Raw genomic sequence first — 25,124 nt, 5'->3', positions numbered from 1 at the left:
TTAACCACGCCGGCTTGTAAAACAGCTCCAGGACAGTGAACCTTTGGAGTTTGATATGATGTGATTACAGAATCACCCCAGTGACACGTTGCCAAATTCAGCAGAATGAGGGTCTGAGTCTTCCGGGAGGTGATCTCTGAAATTGCTCAGGTAAGTTGCATCTTTAATACCAAATAGTGAGACATAAGGAGTCTTTTCAGGTAGTGGCATTAGAAAACAATGTGCTCGTCCACATGGCTCTGTTAATGCTTTTAATTGCGCAATGCAATTAATCATTTTGTATTTTGCAACTGTCCAGTATGATTGTAAGGACACTGTCTAGGCAAAATACTACAATACAAAACGGGTCACCAATAAATTATACACATTATTTTGACTAATTATGTAAATATCACAGTTTACTTATAGGAAAGATAATTAAACTATAAGATTAAACAGTGCAAACTCTATTGTGTAGGCTTCATCTGTGTTTATAATGCAGAAACGAGCCACTCATCACCTTTAACCTTTCTTCAATTGTGACATTTTAACATATGTACATGCACATGTTAATTTCAGTATTGTTTTAAGGAGGTGACCTGTGACATAAGCCCAAAGCTAATCACTGCTGTTACTAAAATGCTTCAGCATATGGTACTTTGCCATCATACAGTTTCATTAAACACTGCCATACTGAAACTGCCACAGATGGTTTTAAACAGTAGCAACAGTGTGGTTGTGGTGGGAGATACAGTGCATATGACATTGTTCTTAAAAGCTTAAATACAGAGGCAGGCAGCTAATGTTAGGGTTAGCGTTAGTTGCAATTGAAGTGCAATAACAAATATTATATTCCCTGTACCTGTATTGCAGTTTCTGTCCAGCACAATGGCCTTCAGAACAAGTGTATTTAGCCTCAGTCAACATGGGCTGAAAAGCAGCCAGAGATCCAGGCATGATAAGCGCACGTCTAGTTATCTTGTTTATGCAAACGGTAACCAGGTTGTCCAGGAGAGAGCAGTGGATGGACTGCAGACTAATGGAGTCCTTTCCCAACTGTCTTAAAACGCTCTCTTTAATGGATTCCTAATGCTCAGCCATCTCTCTTATATCCCTGATGTTTGAGCTACAAGAAAACTGTCCTTTGTGATTTTTGGTCTCATGCACTGTATGGATTGAATAAAAGGCAACATTCACCAACTGCAAAAGCGTGCAGTAATAGCATTTCACTCAGTGAGTCATATGTTACAAGTCTTTTCAGTTTGGATAAACCCTCTGTGCTTTGTGCGAGCTATTGAATTTGTAGAGGCGAACACATTAGCGCTGTCACTGCTGGTTAGATTTGTTGCATTGTAGAATTAATGAAAAGAAGAAATAGACAAAAATTCAAAAGTGTACACAGTGGCATCATGCACCTATTTTTAAAAGGGCACCAATGGCAATCTTTGCTCACTTGAATGTCCTAGGCAAGATAAGACTTAAAAACAGTATATTGTAACAACTAAGTGCTTCTTTGTATGTGTGTAGGCCTAAATGTATTAGAGTACTGGTATAATTTTTGTTTGTATATACAGTAGTGGCCAAAAGTGATGTCCAGAGGGGATATTTGTTTTTAATGACTCTACAAGTTCGATTAAATCATCAAAATATGAGGAAAATATGTTATATTTTTTTAAATATTTTCAATATGAGGGAAGAACAAAACTCTAAACTTGGTTAAGGTATTTATCTGACAAAATTATTTGGCAAAAAAGGCAAACTACAGCTACAGGTTTTAATAAGCAAAAGAAGAAGAAAAACATGCACTAACTACAACATAATCAGTTATTAATATTTTGTTGGTTCTCTCTTGTTTTTGCATGTGTTCATAATTTCTGGCCAAAAATTATGTTCACACAATTTGGCATGTTTCATTGCGTTATCACAAATAAAACTTGACTCTAAGCACAGCTATGCAATATTCGTACAAAATCACATTTTAATAATATTTGAACAAAGGGTGAATATGTCCATTTTCCTAGGCCGGACATCACTTTTGGCCACTACTGTACATGCATCCATCTATATATTGATATAAAACCAAATGCAGGCCAGCTAACAGCTTTCCTTTGTCTTGTTTGAGCCACTTACAGAGAGACAGATCATGGTATCATCATTGCTGCCATGATTACATCCAGATGCTGAAGAGCTTTTGAAAATGACTAGCAGTCTTGTCACCTTTGACCCCTATTCTGTACTCACCATCTTTTGTTGCCTTCAGCATCTCCCTTTGATCAAGTGAAGCTGAAAAAGACAAAGACAAATAGACACTCCACTGATGATTTTAAAGACCTGTGGCCGTGTGATTCAATCACGCTTGATAGCACTCTGATCTCAAAAGCAAGAATAATCACAAAGGAGATCTTGTTAATATTAGATCAAGATAAATGGGGAATTGTGCTTACATTTTGCTTAAGTCTCCTGCTTGCCCTATTTTTCTCCTTGGAAACAGAGCTTAGTAATCTTTTGTCTCCATCGGGTGTCTGAAGAGATCCCAACCATGTCTTAAACTGTGCTCAGATTTGCTGTCTGTAATCAAAAGTCATATATTTAAATGTGAACTTAGCATCAAATTAAATAAAATGGTCAGAGCTGCTATTTAGATATATATTCTCATAATTTGATTTCTCCTAAGGAGAAACATTTATGACATACTGTAAGTTACTGAAATTAAAGTGATAGTTTGAAAAAGAAGATATTCTTTTGTCTTCTAAAAGAGTCCCTGTTTTTGTCCATACAGTGAAAGTCAGTGGGCTCCAATGTTGTTTTGGACCCCCATTGACTTTCATTGCATGGACAAAAACAGTTTTTATGTTCCACAGAAGAAAGAAAGTCATACAGGTTTGGAACAACATGATGATGAGCGAATGATGACAGAATCTTCATTTATGACTATCCCTTTAAAGTCTTCTGAGCGCTGAGCTATTTATATAGTCTGAGCAATCTTTTGATGTAATAATAGAATTATGCTTTTTTTATTTTCTAAGTTCTCATTGAGGGAAGACATTTTTATTAGATGAAAAAAGGTGTGAAATGAGGGCAGGGCACAGATGTCTCCTCTTGAAACATATGTGACTCAATGATCGTCTGCTGTTTTGATTTGCTCTCTTCAGTTAATAATTACACCTCGGTCCTTGAACTGGAGGTGAGGAAAATGTTTCTTTCCCCACTTTTCTTGCCAACACTGTCCAGCAGATAAAAAGCCAATATATACCCAAAGCTTTCTTCATACAGTTCAAACAGACTTTGATCAGAGACAATGATTAAATGAAGATGTTACATGCCTATATTAAGACCAAATGCACACGTTTCCCCTCCACCTGGATCAGATATTTTGTGACAGAGTTTTTACAAAATGCACTTATATATGAATGAGAAAAATGGCTATTTAGTAATGGATCAGACTTGTTCAAAAGGGCATGGTTAGGACAACTTACCTTTGAACCTGTCCGCGAGCAACATGTCTTGGCTTCTTATCATGTTCAGATTTAAAGCAAGAGTATGCTATCTTGCACTGTCATTTATGTGTGTTTGAACTTTGATTTAATTTCAGTGAGCACCCCTAATTTTGCTGATTTATTGCTGATAATCACTCACAATGGAAACCAATCAAAAATGTGGGGATGGACTGACTGGCACGCAGAAAGAGGCTGCGCTGCGCACTCTGATCCAGCGCACAGGATATCACATACACCAGGTAGGAGTTACCACAGCCTCAGGTAACAGGACAGGTGCCACTGTGGGATTATGGGATAGAAACACTTGCTTAAGTTGACTCTTACTTGAGAAATCTGAGACTGAAATTCTGTGTCGCTGGTATATAATATCCATATCCAAAATATCCATCCAGAATATCCAGATATTCTGACAGTATATCTGTCTGGTTGTCTTTAGCAGTTTTTTGTATGTAGTATGGCACCATCATGTGGCGGAAATGGAAAAACTCCTTCCTTTCCATCTGTAAAAAAGCAGCATATGTCTGTGGATCAGTACAATGCTTTGTCCGTCTTTGAGGTCACCATAATCATTTATGTTTTTGCTTAGTCCTTGTGGTGATCTCAGTGTGCACATTAACATGTGTATTAGATTTATCACAGTTGTTTTCTCCCCAGGAAAATGGCCAGAGGAGATATGGTGGTCCACCTCCTGGCTGGGAAGGCCCACCTCCAGAGAGAGGCAGTGAGATTTTTGTGGGAAAGCTTCCTCGAGACCTCTTTGAGGATGAACTGGTACCACTCTGTGAAAAAGTAAGAGGAAAAGTAGTCAACAAAAATAATTTTTAATAAATAAAATAAATCTAAAAAACATTTAAAATTAATAATGGCTTGCACCAAATAGAAGGATATTGCAAGCCTGTCCCCACCTCTGAATATAAATAAATCAATAAAAATGTAATCATAACTTTATATCTTGCAATTGTAAATGTATTACATTTTATATTTCATAAGGTGACCATTTCTTATTTTAAGAATTTTACACATATATATTTTTTCACTCTGAGGTGGAAATAGGCTTTAATGTCACATTTAGTGTAGCTTTAAAAATGTTAAGCTCACCTGTCTCTGCAGTTTGGCAAAATTTACGAAGTACGGATGATGATGGACTTCAATGGCAACAATCGAGGCTATGCATTTGTTACCTTCTCCACAAAACAAGAGGCTAAGAATGCCATGAAACAGCTCAACAACTATGAAATCCGGTGAGTCGGTGTTCAAAGTGGACATCTAGTGGATGAAGCATTTTGTAACCAAAAAAATTATGAACAATTCTCACACATCTTCACAAAGGAATGGAAGACTTCTGGGTGTGTGTGCAAGTGTAGACAACTGTCGTCTATTTGTGGGTGGCATTCCAAAGACCAAAAAGAGAGAAGAGATCCTGGCAGAGATGAAGAAGGTGACAGATGGCGTCATGGATGTCATCGTTTATCCAAGTGCTGCTGACAAAACCAAAAACCGAGGTTTTGCATTTGTGGAGTATGAAAGTCATAGAGCTGCCGCCATGGCCAGGAGGAAACTGCTGCCAGGTAAAACTCAATACAACAAATAATTTAAGTTATACACATCACATATACTATAATAGTATATTACTATTATAGTATAATATTATACTGTCTTGTTCAAAAAACACATATACTGTACAGACGTTTTTCAAAGCAATCATCAGCTTCCAAAGCTAGACAAGATTTTATTGATTTCTCTCAGGCCGAACTCATGTTGAGTGCAAAGATACTTAGTTCATTGCCCAAAGGAGGTGAGTGAGAGATAAAAGAATAGCCAATGACACAGATTCACTATCTCTTTCCAGGCAGAATTCAACTGTGGGGTCATCCCATTGCAGTCGACTGGGCTGAACCTGAAGTAGAGGTAGACGAGGACACCATGGCCACAGTGAAGATCCTCTATGTTCGCAATCTTATGCTGCCCACTACAGAGGAGACCATCGAGAAAGAATTTAACAGCATCAAACCTGGTGAGTTGTTGAAACAATAAAAAGTCACTTTAACATTCTGGTCTCTGGATATAGCTCGGGTCGCTCCTTCTATGCAAGTCTTTGGGATTTTTTTCTTTTCACCCGTTATATCATCTGCTAGGCGAAAATCAGAAGTGCACTCACTTAGAAAAGTAATAGCATACCCCAGCTCAACCAGCTGCATGAACTGAGGTTTCATTCATGTTTATAGCAAAAAAAAAAAAAAAACTGTTCCTATGAGTATTAAACTTTAGTTAAACACTCATAGGAATAATTCAAACAAAAATGAATATGTCATTATTTATCTGTCATCGCCCTCATGTCGCTCCAAAGCTGATTTTGTTTTAATGAGGAACACGAGAAGATATTTTGAAGAATGTCAAAACAACATTTAACAGCATTGTTTCATACAACATTGGACCCCACTGACTGTACAGACAAAAAATTACTCATTTTGTGTTTTATGTTAGAAAAATTGTTATATAGGTTTGGAACGACACGTGGGGGAGACAATTTGTGGGAGAACCATCCCTTTAAGGTTGGGTTCAAATATTTTTTGAATAATTATATTTATGATGCTTACCTTGGCAAGCACCAAAAAGAACCCGTTTCTGAGTCTAAAGAAATTCATTTGTTTTGTGATTTCATTTAAATATTTAGAGTGTTTGCAAATCTACAGGTGCTGTTGAAAGGGTGAAGAAGATCAGAGATTATGCCTTTGTTCATTTCTCTCAAAGAGAAGATGCCATCAGCGCCATGAATGCACTGAATGGAAAGGTGAACCTAACTGAAATCTAATCTACAGGAAAATCTAATGATTACAAAATAAGGCTGTATTAAAAACTCTGACTTCCCTCCAGGTCATTGACGGCTCTCCCATTGAGGTCACATTAGCCAAGCCTGTGGATAAGGACAGTTATGTACGGTACACCCGAGGCACAGGGGGTCGTGGCGGTACTCTGCTCCAAGGAGACTATGCTTACACTGTGGGCCAAATGTACGACCCCTCAGCTGCCTACCTAGGAGCACCAATATTCTACGCCCCCCATGCATACACAACCATCCCGAATCAATTCCGCTTCCCCAGTACCAAAGGGCCCATAAGTACCAGGGGGCTGGTGCGCTCACCCTCTGTGAGAGGTGGGTAATTGATTAATTTGTTGAAATCTGTTTTAGATGCAATTTAAGGTGTGATAATCATCTCCAAACAATTCTCATTCTGTAATTGTTAATCAAGCTTCTGAATTATCTGCTAAAAATTCTGTAGTTTTTAATGAATATATAAAATTGTTCTGATTAATGACCAAAAAGATCCAATTTATATCTTGAAAAAAAAAAAAAAAAATCAAATAAGAAACAAAATGAATACAAGCATATTAAAGTCAACATGAAAAACATTATATTCTACATTCATAATGTGAAATTCTGAGTGAAATTGCATATTAAATGAGAGAAGAAAAAACAACAGGAACCTTATTGGTTGAATAAAGTCAGTAAGTGTGTGTTACATACATGTACCTGAAATTACCTGAATCTTTATTGTATTTTAATAAAAAAATAAGTAATAAGAATAAGTATAATAAGTATTTATTTTATTTGGAATAACATGCACTGATGAATTGTGCACAAAAAGATCAGGAAGCAAATTGAGTATATTTTAATTTCATGTTGACTTTAAAGAGGCCAAATTACTTGGTTATGAAAGATCTTTACATAATGTTTCATTACGGCAGTTCAAACGTATGATATTTGCATCTTCTTTGCATGTGACCATACAGTAAACATGATATATTCTGTTATACTGTTCTTGATAGTTTGCTTGTCCCATCTAGCATTTGAATTTGTTATCCATGCCTGCATATTACAGTCCAGTGAAAATAATATATTATTCTGAATGGATGGGGTACAAAAATCAAGTCTGTCAAATCTATCAAAGTTATAATCAGACAAAAGAATCAAAGATGCAGCTTCTGTAATGTGCTGGCTTGGAATATATCTTTATGATGATCAGTTTCTATGAGTCTTGATTGAAACCTGGGTGATTTCTGGTGATTTGATTCGACTTAATGCCTTCTTGCATTCCTAGAAATTTACATGAATGTACCTGTAGGGGCTGCGGGCGTACGTGGTTTGGGTGGGCGAGGATACCTCGCCTATGCAGGCGTGGGTCGTGGCTGCGCCACATACCAACTCAAGACAGACAAACGCCCTGAAGACAAACTGTATGATCTTCTTCCTGGCATGGAGCTCACGCCCATGAACCCAGTCACTCTGAAGCCCCAAGGCATCAAACACGCCCCACAGGTACACTCATAACCTCACTGAAAAGATCACTTGTGGATTTTAAAGGAGGACGTTTTCAAGAAACATTTCTCCAAGGACCATTTTGCCTGTTTTTCCAGATTTTGGAGGATATTTGCCAAAAGAATAACTGGGGGCAACCTGTTTACCAGCTTCACTCTGCTATTGGACCAGATCAGAGGCAACTGTTCCTTTACAAAGTCACCATCCCTGCTCTGGCTACTCAATATCCAAATATGTACGTCATAACCTCTGCTTCAACCATACTCACATTAACTGTGTCTACCTAAAACCTAGTGAGCTGCCTGCCTAGATAGGTTTTTGTGCATTACAGTCGCATGAAGAACATGAAGGCTGCTTCAAAGTTGAAAGTTATTCTACCCTCCAAGATATCTCATTACCTCAGATACTCACCTTTGATGCATTCACATTATGTCGGAATTACCATCATTTTGTTTCTGAGTTATAAAAAATCATGTCTGAGCTTTATTGCCCCTCCTGATCGCCATTTTTAATGTCATTTTATTATAGCCAAGGTAATAGAATATGGTGATTATACAATACATTAATTTCACTAAAGTATTTTCATCAGTAACAATTATGAACTCAGAGTAGAATCTCAGAGATATGAAAAGTATCCAAATGAACTGAAGTGTAGCCATAAATTAACACTCTTAAGTCAGATGGGACATGTAGCAATGCATGGACACAACACTTCTCAGTTTCTGTGAATATAAACTCAGTTTATATGGGATAGTTCACCCAAAAATGAAATTTCTGACATTAATTACTCACCCTCACTTCATTCCAAACCCGTAAGACCTTCGTTCATCTTCAGAACACAAATTAAGATATTTTTTGATGAAATCTGAGAGGTTTCTAAACCACCCATAGGCATCAATGTCACTGCAATTTTCAAGGCCCAGAAAGGTAGTAAAGACATCGTTAAAATAGTCCATGTGACTACAGTGGTTCAACCTTAATGTTATGAAGTCGACTGCGTATATATATATATATATATATAGGTCTCCATTCATGCTGATTGGGTAGACATGTTGATTGCTGGTTGGAGTGATGATTAGTTAGATCATTTGAATATGTTCCTCCCAAATTTTGTTAATAAGACATAATTTAAAGAATGACAGGGAAGAGAAGAAATTGTTGAATAAAGTTATTTTTGTTTCGTTTTTGCGCACAAGTATTCTTGTCGCTTCATAACATTAAGGTTGATCCACTGTAGTCACATGGACTATTTTAATAATGTCTTTAATACCTTTCTGGGCCTTGAAATTTGCAATGACGTTGATGCCTAAGGGTGGTCCAGAAACCTCTTGGATTTCATCAAAAATGTCTTAATTTGTGTTCCGAAGATGAACAAAGGTCTTACGGGTTTGGAATGACATGAGGGTGCGTAATTAATGACAGAAATTTCAGTTTTGGGTGAACTAACCCTTTAAATCATCTCTTAATCTATACAGTATTTTTCTCAACAACATATACAATATATTTATACATTTTTAGCAATTTTACCACTGTTGATCTCTGTATGCCCAAACAGACACCCGTTCACCCCCGCCAAGCTCTGTGCATCAATGGATGAGGCGAAGCTGCATGCGGCAGAACACACTCTGCAGATCCTTGGTGTTCAGACAGAGGGCGCTGACACTTCCGCTGCTGCGGCCGTCACTGCTGCATTCCCAGGTATGTGAGGTCTGTAAGACTGATACTTATTTTACTGTGATCCTAATTCTGTTATAATGTAGTATATTAACTGTAACCACTCTCTTTTTAATCATTTATTACTATGTTTTATAAATGAAGTGGTCTGCATATGCATTGTAGGATTAAGAAAACAATTTATATATATATATATACACATATATATATTGCTTTTCAACAGTTATTTTGGTCTAAATCTTTTCCTTTTGGTTTCACAGGTTATACAATTGCCAGCACCACTGCTACCCAGCTGAAACAGGCTGTTTCTTTGGGCCAGGACCTGACTGCCTATGCAACCTACGAGGGTTACCCGGCCTTTGCTGTGGCAGCCCGTGGGGATGGATATGGAGTGTTTTAATACCCCTAACTAACAGTCTCAGTCATTTTTGTGTTAATCTGTTCTATGTATTCTTTCGTGTTTATATGTTTAGTAGTGATTGTTCAGAGTTATGATACCTTTATTTCTTCCCAAGTGTTTTATGAGCATTTTTGCGATATTGAATATGAGTCAACTTTTGACTTAGCTCAGGAAGAGGGCAACCTGGGGCTGGTTGCATTAACCGCTAAGACTAGTCTTACAAGTTAGACATCAAATTGTTGTCTTTAAGGCTGTTCATAACTTTTTTAAATCAGTTACATAAAAATATAGATTGGCCTACTTTGATACCAAAAAATAAGACTGACTGCCTCTTGACTAACTGCTAATGGATCATATTAGATCTTAAGACACTGTCTTGACATAATGGCTATGTTTATGCATCTGGCCCCTGAAGGCTGTCCACAACTCAATCCCAAATGTTTTTAGAAAAATGTCAATTTTTATGTTTTATGATTTATTGCTGTTTGTCAAGGCATAAATTGCCTTGATTAAAACATTACTTGTGTCATAATTTGTGGTCATCCAGAATGGTGACCCAGTCAAATCTATTATTTTTACTAGCTTTTAAATGATCTTAATTACTGAAATTTAGGCTGGACCCTTATTCAATGCTGCCTTTGAACGATTGCCTTTAACACTAAATCATTACAATTGAATATAGGTAATTTTGAAACACACAGTAAAACCCTCTTGTGCTATGGACTTTTATCCAGACATTTACTTTAGTAATCTTTGGTACTAAGTTGTATTTAAAGTAGTTTGTTTTTGTGTTGGTTTTCTTTCAGTATTTACATTAACACCCAAGTACAGAGAGTTTTAACAGATCATATGCTTTCATACATATGTATTTGCATGTTTTATGATTATTTTCGATATGGGTGACACTTTGTATCTGGTTCTTTAGTAGTTTTGCTATATTTTATAAGATATTTACAGGCTTGCTACTAAAATTTCCCACTTCATTCTTTTTGTAAGTGGGGAATAGGAGAGCATTGTTTAAATAGGGTGAATTCAGGGTGATTGGGACACTTTTTGCCATTGAGATAACTTGGAAAAAATTGTCCCAATCAACCTGAATTCACCCTACACATGGACACATTTTTGTTAAATATAAAGATGCCTTACAGGTGACAGTATTAAAGTTTGTGTAGCACTTAGAACTTATTTTTATACCTGAATTCCAACTCTGTTTATATGAACTTTGTTTTTCGATCATAGACTGTTTGAAATAATTTATTGTCTCAGCAAACTGGAGGGAGAATTGGACAGGCATCGTCAGGAAAAAATAAGCTGAGAGCTTCATAGTGCTACAGAGTAAGAGAGTTGTGAAATTATAATTCCAGTAAATCAACTAACCATCAAATAAACCAAATTCACTTCTAAACATCTACTGTTGTTGTGTGTGTGTGTGTGTGTGTGTTGTTTGTGACAGGTTTTGAAGTGTCATGAAATCCTACAACACATTTTTTAACATATCATGTACAGGCTGCACATTTGTCAAAGGGTCATTCAGTAGGCTAGTGTTTTTATAGCTAGCGTTAGCATCGCTGTTCCGATACCACAATGGTATTTGACGCTGCTCTGACCAACGCTTCAGGAACATATTCTGTTTTTTTATGTAAATTACACTGACTAGCGAGTTTTAGAAAGAAGAAAACACAACAATTAACCCCCTTACCTGTCCAACAAAAAGCTGCAACTTGGGCATCACTACTCCATCAAATATTTCCACCTTGTGTAACGCGAACGTAACGATGTTTACGTTCGTGTTTTGTCGCTTTTTGTGATCCTCCCGTTGTCTCCGCTGATGAAGCACGATAATAACTGTGTCCCATACCCTATTTTTGCTCTTCACGTCACCAAACAAACGCTAAAATTGTATCTACAGAGGAGGCGGCCAATGCAATAGTATAACTGGCCAATGAGCATGAGGACCCTCTCCAACGTTTAGTGAAACACTGCAGGTCACGTTATTTCAACATGGCGAAATTAAAACATTAAAAAGTGTTTTAATACCACCATGTATTAAAACACTTTTTAAAAGCTATTTTAAGTAGTCTAGATGTTAGATGAATCAAAAAACCACATTATTTCTTAAAGGGATAGTTCACAAAAATTAGAATTCTTCATCATTTACTCACCCCATGTCATTCCAAACCCATTAGACTTAATAATAATAATAATAATAATAATAATAATAATAAGACTGGTTATTCTTCAAAACACCTTTTTTTTTTCTTTTTTTCTTTTCGTTATACTGAGCCATTTTGTTCTCCGCTTGCAAGGTGCTTGCTACTTTTACAAAACAATGCTGCATAATTAAAATAATAGGCCACAAATTCAAATTTATAGGCCTACATGATTTATTAAATACATTCAGAAGACTTACTTACATAACTTTAATAGTTTGCCTCTATGTGTGCTCTACAGTATTGTGAATATTGTATATTGTGTATTTTAGCAGTAGAGGCCAATCAGAAGATAGGACTGGAACAGATAGACAACTTTACTTTAGACTACTTTACCTTAACAACTATTTCACCTTAGAAATAAAAAGGCAGAAATGTCAATGTTTGTGCATTTGACATATACTCTTGTTGCATATGAAAGTTTACCTTAGCCAACAACATTAGTTTACAGATTGATACCTGTTAACTGAGCACTGAACAGCTAATATTTCTACAGCGTCTAATATTCTTCTTCAGTGATACACTGATCAAAAGTAATAAAAACTTCTGGTGACTTTGAAATCATCAGAAGTGCCCACATATGGTTGGATGATGGTGCCGTTATCCACGGATTGTTTGTAGTGTCCAAAGTGTTGAATCCGGTAGGTTCCTGTCTGCGCTGTGAGCGGGATGTGCCACTCCACTTTTGACCGACTCCGGCCGACAAGTCCTTTTTCCCAGTGAAACCTGGTTACACACACATACACAAAATAAATTTTTGCTTTTATATTATAGTAGACCATGTATGTATGTAATTTTTATTATTTAACATTTTTACAGTTTTTCCCTGAACATTTTTGCGCTCTCCCTCTGTGTGACAGAAAGGTTTGGCTTAAGCTTAGATTCAGCAAAACTGATATCAAATAAATCAACAGTGATTCTATAAACTTTGAAGCCATTTTCTCAGTTCCAGTGTTACTGAAATACTTTCGTTTTGCTTTTGCAAGGTATGTCAGTATACATGTACAGACTGTCGAATCTACAATTCCTATAGGATCATACATGGATTTCGGCCTGAGGATTGAATTGGCTATATAATAAGTGATAAGACCTTGACTCAGCGTTTGCCTTATCGAGGGACAGACCTTGTGAGATAATGTCAGCTTTAAGACGGCTTCATTAACACAAGCTCAAAGTAAAAGTATAGAATTATACAAATCAATATGATATAAACATTAGCACAGAGAGTATTTAAAAAAAAAATTCAGCATATACTGTTTACAGTATGTACAAACAACATTACCTTGTTTCCCATGATGCATCCGTGTGAACTATTTCCCATGTGTTGGTGTTGTTGTGAAACAGCTCCACTGTGACAAATGTCGTATCTCTCTGATATCATAATCACCAGAGATTAGTTATATCTCATGCATAAAAGAGCATGTTTTGCAAAAGATTACTGTATGGTTACTGCTACTAAAGAACTCACAATATCTCCAGAGTGTCTTGGGTTTCCAGCAACAAATGTAACGGATGCGATTTCTCCCTTAAGAAAAAAATAAATCTTGTCAATTTATAATAACAAGCTTAAAGGGATAGTTCACCCAAAAATGAAAATTCTGTCATTAATTACTCACCCTCATGTCGTTCCAAAAGTGAAAGACTTTCGTTCATCTTCAGAACAGAAACGAAGATCTTTTTGATGAAATCTGCGAGATTTCTGTCCCTTCATTGACAGTCTACGCAACTACCGCTTTGAAAAAAATAAAAGAAATTTGGAAAATTTGGACTAAACCACTCAATTGATATGGATTAGTTTTAATATGGAAAGTGTCTATGGAGGGACAGAAAGCTCTCAGATTTCATCAGAAAGATCTTTATTTGTGTTCCGAAGATGAATAAAAGTCTTACAGGTTTGGAATTACATGAGGGTGAGTAATTAAGGACAGAATTTTCATTTTTGGGTGAACTATCCCTTTAAGTATGTTGCAAGCTTAGCTTTCATTAGTTCACTCATTTCAGTAAAATGTTAGTCACATTAGTGATATTTCAGCGAAATTTTGCAGGTTCATTGTCAAAAGTGTAGTGATGTTTGATGCACTGCCGACACAGAAGTTACTTTCTGCGTAAGGCAACTTATTCGCCCTCTTGCAAAACTTTTGAATGCATGGATTGATTCCTATTAAAATGACTGGATTTCGCCCACAAAATTCCGTCAAACAGCGGTAAATGTGACCATACCTTTACCGCATGTACATCACAATTATTGACCTACCACTTTATAGACAGGGTTAACTTGCTCTAAGACATCACCAAAGGTGGTGTTAACTGGTGCTACATCTGCCACGGGGTCCTTCACTTGATTAAAAAGTTTGTCTTCATCGAAGAAAGGGGGTTCGGGACCCTTTGGCAACTCTGCTATTGTTCCCTGTGGAAGATTGGTTAATTCGTGAGATCAGCCAGATCATTTCAGTACATCAAAAAGTTACAAATGACTGCAAGGCAATGAAAGGTGGAGAGTTACATGAGCAATAGCTTTGGCCAGTCCTCTGTAGCGCTGGATATAAGCCGAGAGAGTGTGAGGGCCATAAATGGTGGATGCGCCCTCATATCGCTGGATCTGTAAGAGCAGAAGAAGACCATTTGAAAAGACAGTGCAAATAACACAGTCTGTCATCTCGTTTTGACATGTTTTTGTACCTTGGAGCACTGTGTTAAAACCATGACTTTATTATGATGGTCAATGGTGGTCAATGGTCAACTAAAACTGAAGCATATATACCTGATACTCTTCGTATGTAGTGATGTAGTGGGTGTAGATGTTGCAGAGACCAGCGACGACCACCTCTGCATTACTGAAAGACTCTTGCACCTCCAACTCCTATTAAAGTCATGTGATGCATGTTGTTAAACATGTATTTAGCATAACTGAATACAGTAAAAAAAAAAAAAAAATTAAGAATTTTTTAAGAATATAATTCAGATTCAGATTCATAAATGGTGTGTCAACCTGTTGTGGCAGGTTTGATTCCATTAAATATTGAATATATTGAATATATTAAATATACGAAAAGGAGATTAATGAGACTGTAGTTTTATTTACGTTTTCTCTGCTTAATATTTTTGTGGAAATTACACTACCACTCAAAAGTTTGGGGTAAGTAAGATTTAAAAATAAGAAAGAAAGAAAGAAATAAAGATTGATTGATTGACAGTAAAGACATTTATAATGTTACAAAAAAAAATGTATCAGTTTCCACAAAAATATTATGCAGAAAAAACTGTTTTCAACATTGATAATAATAACCATTATTAATAACTGGGCAACAAATCAGCATATTAGAATGATATTAAATGAATTTTAGATAAATTCAATTCAATTCAATCCAAATAAAGTAGAAAACAGTTATTTTAAATTGTAATATTTCACAATATTACAGTTTTTGATCAAACAAATGCAGCCTTGTAGAGCGTAAGAGACTTCTTTCAAAAAACATTTAAAAAAAAATCATAATTAATTCCAAACTTTTGACTAGGCGTGTATATGCAGTTCTCACCTTTTTGACTGCCTCCCGTATCCTTCTCCCTGACATGGTTCTAGAACATTGAAGACAAATTAAGTTGAACAATATTGGCTGGTTATAGAGTCATTTTTTCCTATATTAACACAGCTCCTGCTTTTGCGAATCAACAGAACTCACGTAAATTCTCCTGGGACTGCAACTATGACTAAAGAGCCAATAGTGATGATCTGAACGTCTACAATGGCTGGATGCCAAGGGAGGGGTGAGTTCATCTGCATGAAAACACCAATCACTGTTATTATTTCAAAACAAATAAAACAATCAAGCATGTCTTATGAGTTCTTTCCATTACCCATTATCATGCACTCTGTAAAAAGTGCCTGGAGTGCTTGGCACATTGTTATATGCTAATAATAACAAAAGATTTTATTTATGAGCACTACTTGTCCTCGTACCTCCCCAGTGCTGAAGAGGATTGGTTTAGGCCGATGACAATCTGTGGTCTCGTTGGACGGTGGTCCCACAAGCGCATCTCTTATGCCATCCCAGAAGGGGTCTCCATCTGTATCCCCTGGTCACAAGAAAAAATAACCATAATTATAAATTATGTAATCAACAATAAAAACTGGCAAAGTACTTGCCAAGTGTGTGACATAGTTATATTTGTCTATGAGACTCATCTCCTCACCTTGTATGAAGTTGAATTCGCCTCCTCCATCAGTTGTACCAGCGGCAAAACTGTGACCCAGAGCAGGTTTACACGTCCGTCCCTGGTGACAGAAACTGTGTCAGCATGAAGTTTGAACAGTTTTCTGGTTCTACAGTGCGCTTCTGGTTCAAAGGGTGCTTCATCTTAAGTGTAAAATCAGGGGTGTGTACACTTATGCACATAGTTATTTTTCTCACTGAATTGTGTCACTTTGGTTTTCAGTGGCATTGCATCGGTTAATTTTTACATTAAAGGTGCAAATGTTCTATAATTTATCTTTGTTTAATTTTTTACATCACAAAAACCAACTGTTTTACCAGGGGTAGCACTTAATTTTACAGGTACACTGAATACAGGTCTACAGACAGCATCGGTGACAATCAGCTAACCACAGAAGATCATTTTCACTCTTTAGTTTGGAAAAACAAAAGAAAATTGTGTTTTCGGTGATGCACTTACAATTTCAGTCTATGAGGCAAGACATTTTGGAGGATTAAAAGAATTACAAGGCTTGTATTTAATGTTAAAAGTACTTCAAGGAATTATGCAGTATGTGTGGTTTTTTGATTTTGAAGTTGTATAAAATTGTCCTTTTGAGGTAGCAATACTTGTTTAGATTAATTTATATAATTCCTATGTGTGAAGTTTGTTCAATGCAAACAACTCTTTATGGATCATTATGTCACATACCTTCCTAGTATCCTTGCATGGAATTTATGGTAAAGGTACCGAGTTTACAGGAGTTGGTAAGTGTCTCACTAGTCACATTAGTCTTGTTTTTACACATATAATTCTAAGTCTAAATGTATAAAATCAACATGATTCCAAATAGACTGGATTTACTTTAAAGGGGACCTATAATGCCCTTTTTACAAGATGTAATATAAGTCTCTGGTGTCCCCAGAATATGTCTGAAGTTTCAGCTCAAAATACCCCACAGATAATTTATTATAGCTTGTCAAATTTGCCCCTATTTGGGTGTGAGCAAAAACACGCCGTTTTTGTGTGTGTCCTCTTCAACGCAAATGAGCTGCTGCTCCCGACCCCCTTTCCAGAAGAGGGCGGAGTTTAACAGCTCACACTTCGGTTGCTCAACAACAACAACAAAGCTGGAGAATCTCACGCAGCCAAAATGACGATTGTCAGTAACGGTGTTCAGCCTTACATTGTTCAAACCGGACACTGATGGAGAGACTCAGGAAGAAGTTACAACTTTTAGAATGCATCTGGATGTTTCTGAATGGTTAGTGGGTAAATTTATGTAGTTGCTGTGGAGTTGATTCAACTCATCGATTAGCATGTGTCGATTAGCCCCCGTTTGTGAAGCAGTCCGGTGTAAAATGACAGCATGGTAACAACACTCTACTACAACAACTCTTCCTCTTTTCTAAAGCAGCCCAACATGCCCCGTATTTTGTGCACAGGAACCCTGTACTCACTGTATGAGTGGAGTTTAATGGGACAGTCTCATCGGTCATGTTGACCCACTGATGTGCGCCGTAAACCGGCCCGTGCAACTCCTGCTTTGCACTGCTGTACAGCTCCTGCAGAGCAAATTCACTAGGTGAAGAAACACACTTATGCCACACTGATACTCATCATGATCAAGTAACATGACAAATGACACACACCTTTGCTTTTTTATACATATTCTCTCCTATGATCCTGGTGCTTTCATACATGTCCTCACCCGGTCCAAAAGCTATGCAAGCTTTTTTCTGTTGAAAGTCACATGTGAATTAGAACTGGTGTGTGAATATTTCCAAGTGTCTACAATCATTTTGAAATACAAGGTTGAACTTAAAAATATAATAAATTATAATAAATAATAATAAAAATAGTGATCGGTGACATTGAAATATTGTTTCTGGAAATACCACATATGTTGTGTGTAAAAATTAAAGCAATCCTCAGTTCAATTTGACAGTAAATGGTGCACAATCCTGTTGATATATGTATGTATATAATAATAACTCACGCCACCAACGGGACAGGAGCTGTTAAGGTAGTCACACTTCTCTCCTGTGTTCACACAGACAGGGCCACGAATGTTGGGAGATGAATCTCCAAGATTACTGGAAGAAAAGCCGGCAACAAAAGGACCCTGGAGGTAAACAGACCGTGAGATGTTTTCACACTGTCCACAACTCAAAAAGCCTAATAAAGATAACTGCTAACATAAGCATCAGAAATGTTCTCTTCCATTTTTTTTACTGTCATAATAACAGCATTAATTAACCATCTTCATTAAACTTCCTCCAGGTTTACAGCATTCTCATGGGAACTATTGACTTTATTGAGTGGCAAACGTCCATGTGTAATCTTTGAGTATATTACAACTAATAAAGACAATCAATTAACCTTGAGCTCAGAGGGAGAAGGACTAATTAAGACCTTTTACCTCACCGGGTAGAAAGCCAATGTTTTTCTCCTGCTCGAAGGCATAGGAGGCGTAGCCGAGGTTGTCCGAGCTCACCATGCGATTGGTGTTATTCATACTGACGGGATGGACAGCAAACCAGCTGAGGGCAGATGCAAAACCAATATATCGATTACCAATGCAGTAATTATCAGTGCATTTTGTATATTTGGCATAAGTCAATTAACTTGAAGACCCTAAGATCTTACTCTGTTTGCAATGACACTGATTTTCTGATGTAAAAGGTATATCATACCTGAGCAACCCCATACCATCCCCATCCAGATCTGTGAATTTCATGATGACAATCTGCTTGTCTGTGTTGAATTCATATCTGGGTTAAAAACAGAGTCATAAATCAACTTGTAGTGACTTTCAGCTGTCAGAAATCTGTACTGTCTCAGAGGCGACTGTTGTTTTGTGTAGCAAATATGTAGTGGTTTTGAAAAAGCTAATGGCTAGTTGTCACACATTTTATTGTAAAACAATTTTGGGACACAAAACAATTCATGAAACCACAAAAATGCTAATGTGACAATAATATTACAACATACAATAATGGACCGTTTTCATATTCCCGGGGTTCTCAGAAGCGCTGTATTTGGGTTTAACTTCTGTATGGTGAATGGAAACTACAAAAATATAATTTTTGCATTCCCGTTTGGTAAAATAGCAAAAGATCAAATCCATGATACCATTTTCATGACTTTCCAAAAGACGGATAAAATAATGAGAGACTGATTATGTTGATCAGAAGAGAAAAAGATGTCAAATTTGCTGTCACTTCCTCAGCCGTTGTATTAGAAACACTCACGCAGCAACGTTAAGTAGTTTTCTGAAATTTAATGCCAAGGTAAGAAAACACAAAGTATAGTATTATAAATGTACATAATTATTTTTTAAAGGGTTAGTTCACCCAAAAATGAAAATTCTGTCATTAATTACTCACCCTCGTGCTGTTTTACACCCGTAAGACCTTCGTTGATCTTCGGAACGCAAATTGAGATATTTTTGTTTAAATCCGATGGCTCCGTGAGGCCTACATAGGAAGCAATGATATTTCCTCTCTCAAGATCCATAAAGGTACTAAAAACATATTTAAATCAGTTCATGTGAGTACAGTGGCTCAGTATTAATATTATAAAGCGACGAGAATATTTTTGGTGCGCCAAAAAAAAATAAATAAATAACGAATTATTTAGTGATTTCAAAACACTGCTTTAGGAAGCTTCGGAGCGTAATGAATCAGCGTGTCGAATCCGCAGTTCGGAGCGCCAAAGTCACGTGATTTCAGCAGTTTTGGCGGTTTGACACGCGATCTGAATCATGATTCATTGTCTGATTCATTATGCTCCGAATCTTCCTGAAGCAGTGTTTTGAAATCGGCCATCACTAAATAAGTCGTTATTTTGTTTTGATTTTTTGGCGCACCAAAAATATTCTCGTTGCTTTATAATATTAATATTAAACCACTGTACTCACATGAACTGATTTAAATATGTTTTTAGTACCTTTATGAATCTTGAGAGAGGAAATATCATTGCTCCCTATGTAGGCCTCACGGAGCCTTCGGATTTAAACAAAAATATCTTGATTTGTGTTCCGAAGATCAACGAAGGTCTTACGGGTGTAAAACGGCACGAGGGTGAGTAATTAATGACAGAATTTTCATTTTTGGGTGAACTAACCCTTTAATGAAAATATCAAAAACTTTGCTAGATTTATGATGTTAATAATTGGAAATGTCATCAAAGGGTCCATAAAAAGCATGTTTTGGTAAAAAAAATAAAACATTTTTTTTTATAAAATTATAACATGTCACAAATGTCCAGCCTGTTCATTTTTTGTTTTATCCTAGAGCTATTACAAAAAATATAAATATACTAGAATTTTAATTTGAAAGACAGATTTATACTTTTATATTTATATCTTGTTTAGAAAACAAGTTTCAACCTTTTTAAGTCACCGGAATATATGTGTGACAACTAACCCCGTCTATGTCTTGTGCATTATTATTATTATTACTTTTTTTAAAAGTTATATTTATGGGCTTCTTGTGCCTTTATTTGGAGAGGACAGTAGAGAGCAGACAGGAAAACACTAGGCAGAGAGAGGGGGGCGGGATCGGCAAAGGACCTTGAGATGGGAATCGAACTCGGGTCGCCGTGAATGCATTTGCACCGTGTGTCGGCACACTAACCACTAGGCACTTTTGTATTTCATGTTGATTTGATTTTGTAATTAATTTTATAATTAATTAATGTTTTAATTTCCATATTACGATTTTTTCAAATGATTCAATGTTAAATATTAAAAATCAGAATTTGACATAAAATGACAGTAAAAATTCAAATATTATATTTATATAATATTAATACTAATAATATTACTATATTATAGGTAACACTTTACAATAAGGTTTCATTTGTTAACATTAGTTAACTACATTAACAAACTAACAATGAACAATACTTCTACAGCATTTATTAATCCTAAAGTTTGTTTGTAACCAAACAGTTGTGGGGCACCATTGACTTCCACAGTATTTTTTTTTCCCCATACTATGGAGGTCAGTGGTGCCCCACAACTGTTTAATATCTTCCTTTGTGTTCAGCAGAACAAAGAAATTCATACAAGTTTGAAACAACTTGAGGGTGAATTTCTTTGGGTGAGCTATCCCTTTAAGTTGTATCAGTTAACAGTTATGAATGCACCATGAACTAACAAGAACATTTTTATTAACTAGCATTAACACTTGTTAATAAATACTTTAAGAATATATTGCTCATTGTTAGTTCATGTTAACAAATAAGACCTTAAAGTGTTACCATATAATAATCATAATAATAATATTAATAGTAAAAGTCAGTTTCTGACACTGGTGGGATTTCAGTTCTTTTAAACTGCAGCTGGATCAATATGAGCACTTATCAGTAAACAAACAAACCTGTTTCTCTCCTCCTCAGGGTTGTTCAAGTATGAATGTGGGCTTCTGTTCAAGTTGCTGTCGACTAGTTGTCCTTTATTTATGAAAATTCGCCCAGGTCTCAAATTCCTATGAGCTATATCAATACTCTGACAAAGAGGATAGAAATCATTATCAATGACATGTTAAAGGCACTTACATGGCTTAACCTAAAGAGTACAAAGCATTATATAGGTTAACATATCATGAATGTATTTCAAACGGGAGTTTGCCGGTAAAAGCATACCCTGACTATTCCACTGACGATGGCTTGTATAGACGGCTTAATATAGCCTTTACTGGTGATCATAAAGAGTGTGTACTGGAAATAGCCACCCACGCCTGAATGTGTGTGCGTGCCACTCATGACCACATTGTCCTGTCTGTACAGATCTCCGTATTTCGCCTTTAGCTCTTGAAGAACCTGAAATGGTATGAGACAATGACAAATAAACAGATGCAAGGGATGATCATAAGGAGAAAGTCTAGTTTGAAACACATGAATCAGATTCTGAGATTTGGAAGATCCTTGTATTAATTTTGTTTATACAAATTTGTACCAAAATTTGATTTAATGATTCCAAAAATGTCAAGTGGTATAACATATTAATAAATAATAAATATTATTATATTATATAGGTGGTATAGCTATCTAGAAATATATACATTTATATATAAGGCTTTTTTTAAACAGGACTATTATGTTTTGTTTTATTGTCAGGGTCCCTCAAAAAACTGCCATAGAAAAAAGATATATATATCACATTCATGCCATTTCACATGCTATTTCTTTGTAATTTGTCCAGTTTACTAGCAATTTCTGAGTAAAAATTGATTCAAAATAAATTTTGCTAAATTTATCAAAATTAATTTTGACATTTTTCATTTTTGAAATAACTTAAAGACACAATATGTAAGATTTTTAGATTAAAATATCCAAAAAAACACTAGAGCAATGTTATATATTTTGTTGCCTTGTGTACTTACATTATCCCAAAGTTTCCAAAAATGTTCAAATCCAGAGAAATAAGCAATTTTAACCAGGCAGGACACCGTGTAACTGCGTCACCTGTCAATGACACCATACCCTTGCTACCTTCGATTTCCAGTTTTACTAATATCGATCTAGATGACTGCAAAGTGCAACAGGTCTCTCATAGCAGCCACTGAGCGAACGCACTGAGTAGCATTATAACATGACTTTCAACACACTCAAATGTATTTAGTATGATTGTTTTAACCATGTAAAATGGTGCTGCATTACCCCACATACAAAGAGCGGAAGCCACCAACTGCAGCATAAGCATAATAAAAGCTTTGCTGAACTCAAGATCGGTGTGTATCGCAGGTGTCTTTCATTAGCAATTGCTCCAGCGGACTCATTCCACTCCCGTGGCTCTCAGCCCGCCCTGTTTCATAACACCGTAACGTTAGTAAAACTTTAATACATTAGCTTATCCATGAACATGATTTCTGCCCGGGTCAGTCGGATTCCTTTCCATTGGCTGTGGAAGTGAAGACGACAACTCCCATGATTCCAAGCCCATTCACGGCATCATCAAGCTACGCCTTTGTTTTGAATAAGCGACCTCTAATGGCGAAAATTACATATTGTGCCTTTAATAGAGCCAAACAAAACAAAAAAAATGACCTGATCATAATTGACCCATATGCAATTTTTCATAATGAGGTGCTTTATATATAAGCATTTACCTTGAATACAGAAGACCAAACCCATAATAATGACAGTGATAGTGTGCACTACCTCTAGTCTCAGTCTCTGAGAGACCATGCCGATGTCTGCAGTCACGAACACCACTCTTTTACTGCCATCATCCACAATGAAGGCTCTACTGAACAGACGTGTGTGGATCCCTCTCGCCGTCTGCTCAGTATTGGCATAACCCATCTTTTCCATGAAGAAAAATGCAAAAACATAAGCATTCACAACAATCATAAAGGCCTTATCTGTCCCTTATCATTACATCTGATCAATGGACAGCCATAAACATTATCAGACTCTAACAACTGATGAATATCAACTTCCATAAAGGCCTCACCAATAATCAAACAGAACAACAGGCAATAGATTTGCTTCGGAGTAAAATCAAATGATCAACTAAACAGAAAAAAACTTAAGAGCAATGAAACTAACCATAGGCAAATCAGCCACAGGCCCGGTGCAGTCTGCGCGACCCACACCGATCAGATACGGGTTCTCTGAAGGATTTACTGTGGGGTTTGGTTCCTCTGGTGTCACTTCTTCAAACCGGACACAATATGATGTTTCAAAGGTTATGAATGGAAAAACTACAGTTGGGATTCAAAATCTAAGACCACTAGCACTTGCTTTCATTTTCTGCACTCTCCGATAAAAATTATTCCTCAAGAAAAATTAATTTTGGTATACGACATAAAATTTTATTTTACACTCTAAGGTTCTATATACTGTAGAACCTTAAAGGGTTCTCTCAGGTGCTTCATATATAAAACCTTTTAGAATTCCCATCATGGGAGCATTTTATGGATTTAGCTGTAATTTATTTTAATTTTAATGACATTTTATGAATTAAAGCTCGTAAACATACTTTGTCACTAGAAACAAATTGAAATAACTCATTAAACATGAAAGTATTATGCAATCATTTAAAACATTTCTCCTTATATAGAACCTTTTTGGCTTGAAGGATTGTTTAAAATTGAGCCAAGAACCCTAGGGGTCTACATAGAACCCTATAGAATCTTGTTTTCTAAGTGTAATTAAATCAAGTGTACTGTTCAGAAGAATTAAAAACATGTAATTACGTTTTTCCGAATCCAATTTGAGGGCCAAGACCACAATAAGCCCCACTGACACTGCTGTCATCAGTAGAAAGAGAGCTATGAGCGAGATCTCCAGACCATTGAGATGACAGCGCACACTCTTACGTGCCATCCTTCACCGAGACACACAGAACATATACTTGTCAGGCAATATACAAAACATGGTAACACTTCATTTTACAGTGTCCTTGTTATACTTTACATATATTTACTATAGTAATAAAAATATAAATTATGCATAATTACATGCAACTAACCCTAAACCAAACCTTATTCTAACCTTATAGTAAGTACATGTAGTTAATTAATATCATTCAGTACTTGAAGTGTAACCCAAAAAGTTAGTTTTTACTGTGACTTTTGATCAGTTTGTGCGTGTATTAATACCAGCAACATTCCAGTACAAACATTACACTATCAAATAATTATGTATGCAAAGCAGGTAAAACATTTTCCTGATCTAAGTGGAAAAACTACTTACATGTGTTACTCTGGGTCCAAACTCAGTAAATGTTGTAGATATTGTGCAGAGGAAACAAATGAACCAAGTGTGGAAAAAGTGCACACTTATAGTGTGTATAGCGAACAAAGGTGGTGTTCTCTCCATCGTTTATAGACGTGTTTAAT

General features: G+C 36.3%; 2 protein-coding genes across 8 annotated transcripts; one reads left to right on the top strand and one right to left on the bottom strand.

The window, feature by feature from the left end:
- a1cf (apobec1 complementation factor) lies at positions 1-11,277 on the top strand. 7 transcript variants are annotated; one of them, XM_051914678.1, is made up of 13 exons: positions 1-150; positions 3,572-3,715; positions 4,131-4,265; positions 4,587-4,717; positions 4,806-5,044; positions 5,326-5,490; positions 5,961-6,028; positions 6,151-6,267; positions 6,351-6,630; positions 7,601-7,794; positions 7,893-8,029; positions 9,350-9,492; positions 9,729-11,277. In XM_051914678.1, the coding sequence occupies exons 2-13, from the start codon at positions 3,617-3,619 to the stop codon at positions 9,866-9,868; spliced, it is 1,848 nt and encodes a 615-aa protein (XP_051770638.1). In that variant the 5' UTR covers positions 1-150; positions 3,572-3,616; the 3' UTR covers positions 9,869-11,277. The 7 variants fall into 7 exon arrangements, with proteins under 7 accessions (XP_051770638.1, XP_051770637.1, XP_051770642.1 ...); XM_051914677.1 differs by having other exon boundaries at positions 7,577-7,794; XM_051914682.1 differs by having other exon boundaries at positions 7,577-7,794; positions 9,350-9,501.
- Positions 10,988-25,124, bottom strand: asah2 (N-acylsphingosine amidohydrolase 2). Its single transcript, XM_051914672.1, has 21 exons — positions 24,979-25,124; positions 24,480-24,610; positions 23,830-23,936; positions 23,440-23,583; positions 21,922-22,098; positions 21,657-21,784; positions 18,966-19,043; positions 18,692-18,812; positions 18,269-18,394; positions 17,922-18,008; positions 17,730-17,834; positions 16,270-16,351; positions 16,037-16,152; positions 15,759-15,853; positions 15,615-15,654; positions 14,840-14,938; positions 14,582-14,677; positions 14,333-14,485; positions 13,547-13,603; positions 13,361-13,449; positions 10,988-12,804 (listed from the first exon to the last, which is right to left on the bottom strand). Coding segments are annotated over exons 1-21 (2,232 nt in total). The 5' UTR covers positions 24,981-25,124; the 3' UTR covers positions 10,988-12,605.

The sequence above is a fragment of the Ctenopharyngodon idella genome, chromosome 12 (genome assembly GCF_019924925.1).
Source record: "Ctenopharyngodon idella isolate HZGC_01 chromosome 12, HZGC01, whole genome shotgun sequence".
Lineage (NCBI taxonomy): Eukaryota > Metazoa > Chordata > Actinopteri > Cypriniformes > Xenocyprididae > Ctenopharyngodon > Ctenopharyngodon idella.
Note: the sequence above shows the minus strand (reverse complement) of the source record. Positions and strands in the feature narration are given on the sequence as shown.